Raw genomic sequence first — 10,580 nt, forward strand, 5'->3', positions numbered from 1 at the left:
AAGTGGTAGTCCTACCTGGAGGATGGATACAGTCTGGGAGAAGTGGTAGTCCTACCTGGAGGATGGATACAGTCTGGGAGAAGTGGTAGTTCTACCTGGAGGATGGATACAGTCTGGGAGAAGTGGTAGTCCTACCTGGAGGATGGATACAGTCTGGGAGAAGTGGTAGTCCTACCTGGAGGATGGATACAGTCTGGGAGAAGTGGTAGTCCTACCTGGAGGATGGATACAGTCTGGGAGAAGTGGTAGTCCTACCTGGAGGATGGATACAGTCTGGGAGAAGTGGTGCTGCTCCATTGTAGACGTGCTGTACAGGGCAGCTAGAGGATGGTCAAACTTCTGCAGGTAGGTGTTACTGTATCCTCGATGGTCCAGATCATGACATAGACAGGCTATCAGCAGACCCTTCTTCTGTTGATGGGGGAGAGGATGGGGGGAGAGGATAGGGGGAGAGACAGAGAGGATAGGGGAGAGAGAGAGAGGATAGGGGAGAGAGAGAGAGGATAGGGGAGAGAGAGAGAGAGGATAGGGGAGAGAGAGAGAGAGAGAGAGAGAGAGAGAGAGAGAGAGAGAGAGAGAGGATAGGGGAGAGAGAGAGAGGATAGGGGAGAGAGAGAGGGGATAGGGGAGAGAGAGAGAGGATAGGGGAGAGAGAGAGAGGATAGGGGAGAGAGAGAGAGAGAGGATAGGGGAGAGAGAGACAGGATAGGGAGAGAGAGAGGGGATAGGGGAGAGAGAGAGAGGATAGGGGAGAGAGAGAGAGGATAGGGGAGAGAGAGAGAGGATAGGGGAGAGAGAGAGAGGATAGGATAGGGGAGAGAGAGAGGATAGGGGAGAGAGAGAGGGGATAGGGGAGAGAGAGAGAGGATAGGGGAGAGAGAGAGAGGATAGGGGAGAGAGAGAGAGGATAGGGGAGAGAGAGAGAGGATAGGGGAGAGAGATAGGATAGGGGAGAGAGAGAGAATAGGGGAGAGAGAGGATAGGGGAGAGAGAGACAGGATAGGGGAGAGAGAGAGAGGACAGGGGGAAAGAGAACAGGGGGAAAGAGGACAGGGGGAAAGAGGACAGGGGGAAAGAGAGAGAGAGAGGATAGGGGAGAGAGAGAGAGGATAGGGGAGGGAGAGAGGATAGGGGAGAGAGAGAGAGGATAGGGGAGAGAGAGAGAGGATGGGGAGAGAGAGAGAAGGTAGGGAGGGAGAGAGAGGATAGGGGAGAGAGAGAGGATAGGGGAGAGAGAGAGGATGGGAGAGAGAGAGGATAGGGGGTGAGAGAGAGAGGATGGGGGAGAAAAAGAGTATGAGAGGATATGGGAGAGAGAGAGAGAGGATAGGTGAGAGAGAGAGAGAGGATATGTGAGAGAGAGAAAGGATAAGGGAGAGAGATGATAGGGAGAGAAAGAGAGGATGGGGAGAGAGAGAGGATGGGAGGGAGAGAGAGAGAGAGGATACGCAGAGAGAGGATGGGGGAGAGAGGATAGGGGAGAGAGAGGATAGGGGAGAGAGAGGATGGGGGAGAGAGAGCATGGGGAGAGAGAGAATGGGGGAGAGAGAGAGAGAGAGAGAGAGAATGGGGGATAGAGAGATAGGATGGGGAGAGAGAGAGGATGGGGGGAGAGAAAGAGAGGATTCGGGGGGAGAGAGAGGTTGGGGGAGAGAGAAAGAGAGGATTCGGGGGGAGAGAGAAAGAGAGGATTCAGGGGGAGAGAGAGAGAGGATGGGGTAGAGAGAGAGAGGATTGGGGGTGAGAGAGAGAGGATGGGGGGTGAGAGAGAGAGGATGGGGGGGAGAGAGAGAAAGACATCAACATGATTAGACCCAACCAGATCATGAGAAGAGTGAAAGCATGGATGTCATCAACTGATTCCTAACAGGGTGGATTCCATCTCAGTTCTGGATGTAAACTGACGTTCTTTAAATGACTAATTGGAATGGATTTGACCGTAACCCTCTTTCTGAACCTTTACGTTAACTCTTGACTGACTGTGTTATTGACACACTGATGCACCGACGGACAGACATGCAGGCAGGCAGACAGACAGAGAGACAGACAGGCGGGCAGACAGACAGGCAGACGGACAGACATACAGACATGTGGGCAGGCAGACAGAGAGACAGAGAGACAGAGAGACAGACAGACAGACAGACAGACAGACAGACAGACAGACAGACAGACAGACAGACAGACAGGTGGGCAGACAGGCGGGCAGACAGGCGGGCAGACAGACAGACAGACAGACAGACAGACAGACAGACAGACAGACAGACAGACAGACAGACAGGCGGACAGAGAGACAGACAGACAGGTGGGCAGGCAGACAGACAGAGAGACAGACATAAAGAGAGACAGACAGGTGGGCAGACAGACAGACAGACAGAGAGACAGGTGGGCAGGCAGACAGACAGAGACACAGACAGACATACAGACAGGTGGGCAGGCAGACAGACAGACAGACAGACAGACAGACAGACAGACAGACAGACAGACAGACAGACAGACAGACAGACAGAGAGACAGACAGACAGGCGGGCAGGCAGACAGAGAGACAGACAGACATACAGACAGAAAGAGAGACAGACAGACAGGCGGGCAGACAGACAGGCAGGTAGGTAGACAGACAGAAAGAGAGACAGACAGGTGGGCAGACAGGCGGGCAGGCAGACAGACAGACAGACAGGTGGGCAGGCAGACAGACAGACAGACATACAGACAGAAAGAGAGACAGACAGGCGGGCAGACAGACAGGCGGGTAGGCAGACAGACAGAAAGAGAGACAGACAGGTGGGCAGACAGGCGGGCAGGCAGACAGACAGACAGACAGACAGGCGGGCAGACAGACAGACAGACAGACAGACAGATAGACAGACAGACAGACAGACAGACAGACAGACAGACAGGCGGGCAGGCAGACAGAGAGACAGACAGACAGACAGGTGGGCAGACAGACAGAGAGACAGACAGAGAGACAGACAGACAGACAGACAGACAGACAGACAGACAGGCAGACAGACAGACAGACAGAAAGAGGACACGGACTGACGGGCGGGCGGGCGGGCGGGCGGACGGACGGACAGACAGACAGACAGACAGAACCCACAGACAGACAGACAGACAGACAGACAGACAGACAGACAGACAGACAGACAGACAGACAGACAGAAAGAGAGACAGACAGGCGGGCAGGCAGACAGACAGACAGACAGACAGAGAGACATACCTCTATCTCAGTGAAGATGCCGGTGGTCTTCTGCAGTATGGCGTACATACAGTGAGCCACGTTCACCGCGTGTTTCCAGTTGTGGTAGGGAACACGCCGATAATTCTTCCTCACAGACATAGTGAACCTGCACAACTTCTCCAACTCAAAACTAGAGGGAGGAGGGAGGGGGAAAGAGAGAGAGAGGGGGGAGAGAAAGAGAGAGAGATAATGGGGAGAGGTAGGGAGAGGATAGGGAGAGGGAGAGAGATAAGATGTGGGAGAGAGAGGATAGGGGAGAGGTAGGGAGAGGACAGGGGAGAGAGAGAGGATGGGGAGAGAGAGTGAGGATAGGGGAGAGGGAGAGAGAGGACAGGGGGAGAGGTAGGGAGAGGACAGGGGAGAGAGAGAGGATGGGGAGAGAGAGAGAGGATAGGGGAGAGGTAGGGAGAGGATAGGGGAGAGAGAGAGAGGATAGGGGGGAGGTAGGGAGAGGATAGGGGAGAGAGAGAGAGAGAGAGAGGACAGGGGAGGGGTAGAGAGAGGATGGGGGAGAGGTAAGGAGAGGGCGGGGAGAGAGAGAGAGGATGGGGAGAGTGAGAGAGGATAGGGGAGAGGTAGGGAGAGGACAGGGGGGAGAGAGAGAGGATAGGGGGGAGGTAAGGAGAGGATGTGGGAGGGGTAGAGAGAGAGTCAGCAACATGATTAGACCCAACCAAATCACGAGAAAAGTGAAAGCATGGTCATCAACTGATTCCAAACAGGGTTAGGGAGGGGAGGAGAAAGAAGGTCTGAGGTCATCTGCCTTTGGCCTAAAGAGCAGGAACCCAGACTTCAAAGAAATTGGAAATACAGACATTGCATCCTACAAGAAACATGGTATAAAGGAGACTGACCCATTGGTTGCCCTCTAGGTTACAGAGAGCTGGTAGTCTCATCCACCACACTACCAGGTGGGTGGTATAGAGGAGACAGACCCACTGGTTGCCCTCTAGGTTACAGAGAGCTGGAAGTCCCATCCACCAAACTACCAGGTGGGTGGTATAGAGGAGACAGACCCACTGGTTGCCCTCTAGGTTACAGAGAGCTGGTAGTCCCATCCACCACACTACCAGGTGGGTGGTATAGAGGAGACAGACCCACTGGTTGACCTCTAGGTTACAGAGAGCTGGTAGTCCCATCTACCAAACTACCAGGTGGGTGGTATAGAGGAGACAGACCCACTGGTTGCCCTCTAGGTTACAGAGAGCTGGTAGTCCCATCTACCAAACTACCAGGTGGGTGGTATAGAGGAGACAGACCCACTGGTTTCCCTCTAGGTTACAGAGAGCTGGTAGTCCCATCCACCACACTACCAGGTGGGTGGTATAGAGGAGACGGACCCACTGGTTGCCCTCTAGGTTACAGAGAGCTGGTAGTCCCATCCACCACACTACCAGGTGGGTGGTATAGAGGAGACGGACCCACTGGTTGCCCTCTAGGTTACAGAGAGCTGGTAGTCCCATCCACCACACTACCAGGTGGGTGGTATAGAGGAGACAGACCCACTGGTTGTCCTCTAGGTTACAGAGAGCTGGTAGTCCCATCCACCACACTACCAGGTGGGTGGTATAGAGGAGACGGACCCACTGGTTGCCCTCTAGGTTACAGAGAGCTGGTAGTCCCATCCACCACACTACCAGGTGTGAAACAGGGAAGAGACTCAGGGGGTATGCTAATTTGATATAGATCAAACCTGACCCACTCTATTAAATTAATCAAAACAGGAATATTTTATTAATTGGCTAGAAATTAATAAGTAAATTATCTCAACAGAGAAAAATGTCCTCATGTGTGCTTACCTATATCCCTCCACTAGAATCTCCATACTTTAATGAAGACAGCTTCTCCATCCTGGACGTGGAGATCAACAATTTCCAGGCCCAGAGACATGTACTAGTCTGTGGCGACCTAAATGCCAGAACTGGACAAGAACCTGACACCCTCAGCACACAGGGGGACAAACACCTACCTGGAGGTGACAGCAAAGAAGCAACTTCTCTCTGGGAAAAACATCAGGGACAGACTGATATTCTGCAAAAGGTACAGGGATTGGACTGCTGAGGACTGGGGTGAAGTCATTTTCTCTGATGAATCCCCTTTCCGATTGTTTGGGGCATCCGGAAAAAAGCTTGTCCGGAGAAGACAAGGTGAGCGCCACCATCAGTCCTGTGTCATGCCAACAGTAAAGCATCCTGAGACCATTCATGTGTGGGGTTGCTTCTCAGCCAAGGGAGTGGGCTCACTCACAATTTTGCCTAAGAACACAGCCATGAATAAAGAATGGTACCAACACATCCTCCGAGAGCAACTTCTCCCAACCATCCAGGAACAGTTTGGTGACGAACAATGCCTTTTCCAGCATGATGGAGCACCTTGCCATAAGGCAAAAGTGACTAAGTGGCTCGGGGAACAAAACATCGATATTCTGGGTCCATGGCCAGGAAACTCCCCAGACCTTAATCCCATTGAGAACTTGTGGTCAATCCTCAAGAGGCGGGTGGACAAACAAAATCCCACAAATTCTGACAAACTCCAAGCATTGATTATGCAAGAATGGGCTGCCATCAGTCAGGATGTGGCCCAGAGGTTAATTGACAGCATGCCAGGGCGGATTGCAGAGGTCTTGAAAAAGAAGGGTCAACACTGCAAATATTGACTCTTTGCATCAACTTCATGTAATTGTCAATAAAAGCCTTTGACACTTATGAAATGCTTGTAATTATACTTCAGTATTCCATAGTAACATCTGACGAAAATATCTAAAGACACTGAGGCAGCAGACTTTGTGAAAATTAATATTTGTGTCATTCTCAAAACTTTTGGCCACGACTGTACTAACCCAGTGTGCGATAGAGCTGCAAGAGTTGTGACCCATTGTTGTTGGTTATGTGCCTGTAAAATCCACCCTGAACTCCGGGCTGGCTGTCTGGCTGACTGGCTGTCTGGCTGACTGGCTGTCTGGCTGACTGGCTGTCTGGCTGACTGGCTGACTGGCTGTCTGGTTGTCTGGCTGACTGGCTGTCTGGCTGACTGGCTGTCTGGCTGTCTGGCTGACTGGCTGACTGGCTGACTGGCTGTCTGGCTGTCTGGCTGACTGGCTGTCTGGCTGACTGGCTGACTGGCTGTCTGGCTGACTGGCTGTCTGGCTGACTGCCTGTCTGGCTGTCTGGCTGTCTGGCTGACTGGCTGACTGGCTGTCTGGCTGTCTGGAAGAGCCAAAGCAGTACAGGATTGTTGGCCTAAATAGCCTACATAACAAAAATACTCTCTATTGGTCATATGAATCACTAGTTGATGATGTATGAATAAATACCAATGTGTAAATGGCCTCAGAGTGATCTAATATTGGTGTATGTTGGACAAATTAGTGGCCAACAAAAAAACAACACAGGATGTCTTTGTAGACAACACGTCTTTGTAGACAACACCTTGCTATTGAGAAAGGCCGCTGTTTGCAGACCTGGCTCTCAAGAGAAGACATGCTATGTGCTCACTGCTCACAAAATGAGGTGGAAACTGAGCTGCACTTCCTAACCTCCTGCCCAATTTATGACCATATTAGAGACACATATTTCCCTCAGATCACACAGACCCACAAAGAATTTGAAAAAACAAACCCAGTTTTGATAAACTCCCATATCAACTGGGTGAAATACCACAGTGTGACATCACAGCAGCACGATTTGTTGACACAAGAAAAGGTCAACCAGTGAAGAACAAACACCATTGTAAATACAGCCCATATTTATGTTTATTTTTTCCCTTTTTATACTTTAACTATTTGCACATCGCTACAACACTGTATGTAGACATAATATGACATTTGAAATGTCTCTATTCCTTTGGAACTTTTGTAAGTGTAATGTTTACTGTTTATTTTTATTGTTAATTTCACTTTGTTTATTATCCATTTAACTTGGCAATGTAAGCACCGTTCCCATGCCAATAAATCCCTTACATTGAATTGACAGCAAGAGAAAGGGAGCGATGTAAAGTATTGTAGAGGTATAGTATTTATCCTGTTCTATGGGTATATTTGACTAAGTTAATTTATATTGTGGAATCTATGGGTATGTTTGACTAAGTTAATTTATATTGTAGAATCTATGGGTATGTATGACTAAGTTAATTTATATTGTAGAATCTATGGGTATATTTGACTAAGTTAATTTCCCTGATGACAAGCAGTTGTAAATGTCACAGAGGACCTATACGTACCTGGTCTCTCCACATGAGTTGTGGACCATGTAAACAAAGACAGCCGGCCACAGCTCCTCAAACTGACTAATGTCAAAATGAAACCTGGAGAAGGGAGGGAGAGAGGGTAGGAGAGAGAGAGAGCGTAGGAGGAAGAGAGAGGGTAGAAGGGAGAGAGGGTAGGAGAGCGAGAGGGTAGAAGGGAGAGAGGGTAGGCGGGAGAGAGGGTGGGAGAGAGAGAGAGGGTAGAAGGGAGAGAGGGTAGGAGGGAGAGAAGGTAGGAGGGAGAGAAGGTAGGAGAGAGAGAGGGTAGAAGGGAGAGGGGGTAGGCGGGAGAGAGGGTGGGAGAGAGAGAGAGGGTAGAAGGGAGAGAGGGTAGGAGGGAGAGAGGGTAGGAGGGAGAGAGGGTAGGGGAGAGAGGGTAGAAGGGAGAGAGTGTAGGAGAGAGAGAGGGTTGGAGCGAGAGAGGGTGGGAGAGAGAGAGGGTTGGAGAGAGAGGAGCGAGAGAGGGTGGGAGAGAGAGGAGCGAGAGAGGGTGGGAGAGAGAGGAGCGAGAGACGGTAGGAGAGAGAGGAGCGGGAGAGGGTAGGAGAGAGAGAGGGTAGGAGAGAGAAGGTAGGAGGGAGAGAGGGTAGGAGGGAGAGAAGGTAGGAGGGAGAGAGGGTAGGAGGGAGAGAGGGTAGAAGGGAGAGAGGGTAGGAGGGAGAGAGGGTAGAAGGGAGAGAGGGTAGGAGGGAGAGAGGGTAGAAGGGAGAGAGGGTAGGAGGGAGAGAGGGTAGGAGAGAGAGAGGGTAGGAGGGAGAGAGGGTAGGATAGAGAGAGGGTAGGAGGGAGAGAAGGTAGGAGGGAGAGAGGGTTGGAGAGAGAGGAGCGAGAGAGGGTGGGAGAGAGAGGAGCGAGAGAGGGTAGGAGAGAGAGAGGGTTGGAGAGAGAGGAGCGAGAGAGGGTGGGAGAGAGAGGAGCGAGAGAGGGTAGGAGAGAGAGGAGCGAGAGAGGGTAGGAGAGAGAGAGGGTAGGAGGGAGAGAAGGTAGGAGGGAGAGAGGGTAGGAGAGAGAGGGTAAGAGAGAGAGAGGGTAGGAGAGGGTAGAAGGGAGAGAGGGTAGGAGAGAGAGAGGGTTGGAGAGAGAGGAGCGAGAGAGGGTGGGAGAGAGAGGAGCGAGAGAGGGTGGGAGAGAGAGGAGCGAGAGAGGGTAGGAGAGAGAGAGGGTAGGAGGGAGAGAAGGTAGGAGGGAGAGAGGGTAGAAGGGAGAGAGGGTAGGAGAGAGAGAGGGTAGGAGGGAGAGAGGGAGAGAAGGTAGGAGGGAGAGAGGGTAGTAGGGAGAGAGGGTAGGAGAGAGAGAGGGTAGGAGGGAGAGAGGGTACGAGGGAGAGAAAGAGGGAGCATCTTAGATTATCATCGGCTGCAGTGTGTGGTGTAACAGGGTGTGTGTGTGTGTGTGATAGAGTGTACACACACACACAGGGCCCGGCCCCCTTCCTGCTCTGGCCATTCTCTTCTATCTGTCTATCTGTTTGTCTGCCTTCTGCCTGTCCTCCAGAATAGAGCTGGCTGGCACTCAGACCTGGACTGTGTCTGCGTCAGGGTCGTCTCTCTCCCTTTCTGAGAGACAGACACGGGTTCCACAAGTATTTATTTCCTTTAAAATACTTTGAACATTTGATTACGCCTGCCTGGAGAACCAGATTGGTATGGTTTTACGTTTGGGACCATTCTATTGGTACCATTGCGCCCAACATGCTCAATAAAGCCCAATTGTAAATATTTGAAAGAAAACAAATCCTATTTGAACCCAGGTCTGCTCTAAAAGACATGGCTGGGGATCAAAGTACTATAAGAGGTTAAGGTATATGCACATTGGGAGATACGAGCTAGGTTAAGGTATATGCACATTGGGAGATAAGAGCTAGGTTAAGGTATATGCACATTGGGAGATAAGAGCTAGGTTAAGGTATATGCACATTGGGAGATACGAGCTAGGTTAAGGTATATGCACATTGGGAGATAAGAGCTAGGTTAAGGTATATGCACATTGGGAGATAAGAGCTAGGTTAAGGTATATGCACATTGGGAGATACGAGCTAGGTTAAGGTATATGCACATTGGGAGATACGAGCTAGGTTAAGGTATATGCACATTGGGAGATACGAGCTAGGTTAAGGTATATGCACATTGGGAGATACGAGCTAGGTTAAGGTATATGCACATTGGGAGATACGAGCTAGGTTAAGGTATATGCACATTGGGAGATACGAGCTAGGTTAAGGTATATGCACATTGGGAGATACGAGCTAGGTTAAGGTATATGCACATTGGGAGATACGAGCTAGGTTAAGGTATATGCACATTGGGAGATACGAGCTAGGTTAAGGTATATGCACATTGGGAAATAAGAGCTAGATTAAGGTATATGCACATTGGGAGATAAGAGCTAGGTTAAGGTATATGCACATTGGGAGATACGAGCTAGGTTAAGGTATATGCACATTGGGAGATACGAGCTAGGTTAAGGTATATGCACATTGGGAGATAAGAGCTAGGTTAAGGTATATGCACATTGGGAGATACGAGCTAGGTTAAGGTATATGCACATTGGGAAATAAGAGCTAGATTAAGGTATATGCACATTGGGAGATAAGAGCTAGGTTAAGGTATATGCACATTGGGAGATAAGAGCTAGGTTAAGGTATATGCACATTGGGAGATACGAGCTAGGTTAAGGTATATGCACATTGGGAGATACGAGCTAGGTTAAGGTATATGCACATTGGGAGATAAGAGCTAGGTTAAGGTATATGCACATTGGGAGATACGAGCTAGGTTAAGGTATATGCACATTGGGAGATAAGAGCTAGGTTAAGGTATATGCACATTGGGAGATAAGAGCTAGGTTAAGGTATATGCACATTGGGAGATAAGAGCTAGGTTAAGGTATATGCACATTGGGAGATACGAGCTAGGTTAAGGTATATGCACATTGGGAGATACGAGCTAGGTTAAGGTATATGTACATTGGGAGATACGAGCTAGGTTAAGGTATATGCACATTGGGAGATAAGAGCTAGGTTAAGGTATATGCACATTGGGAGATAAGAGCTAGGTTAAGGTATATGCACATTGGGAGATACGAGCTAGGTTAAGGTATATGC

General features: G+C 50.1%; 2 protein-coding genes across 2 annotated transcripts in view; one reads left to right on the forward strand and one right to left on the reverse strand.

Moving 5' to 3' along the window:
- The window catches only part of LOC139580328 (calcium uniporter protein, mitochondrial-like), a 518,594-nt gene that overhangs the window by 200,169 nt on the left and 307,845 nt on the right, over positions 1-10,580 (forward strand). The gene's annotated exons all lie outside the window — the stretch shown is intronic.
- LOC139580326 (cAMP and cAMP-inhibited cGMP 3',5'-cyclic phosphodiesterase 10A-like) overlaps positions 1-10,580 on the reverse strand; it is a 159,329-nt gene that overhangs the window by 20,238 nt on the left and 128,511 nt on the right. Inside the window, exons 15-17 of the mRNA XM_071408878.1 lie at positions 7,454-7,537; positions 3,215-3,365; positions 256-411 (exon numbers count right to left, since the gene is read on the reverse strand). Of these exons, the coding sequence (XP_071264979.1) occupies positions 256-411; positions 3,215-3,365; positions 7,454-7,537 (391 nt within the window). The remainder of the gene's footprint in view (positions 1-255; positions 412-3,214; positions 3,366-7,453; positions 7,538-10,580) is intronic.

This window comes from Salvelinus alpinus, chromosome 7, assembly GCF_045679555.1.
Source record: "Salvelinus alpinus chromosome 7, SLU_Salpinus.1, whole genome shotgun sequence".
Classification (NCBI taxonomy): Eukaryota; Metazoa; Chordata; class Actinopteri; order Salmoniformes; family Salmonidae; genus Salvelinus; species Salvelinus alpinus.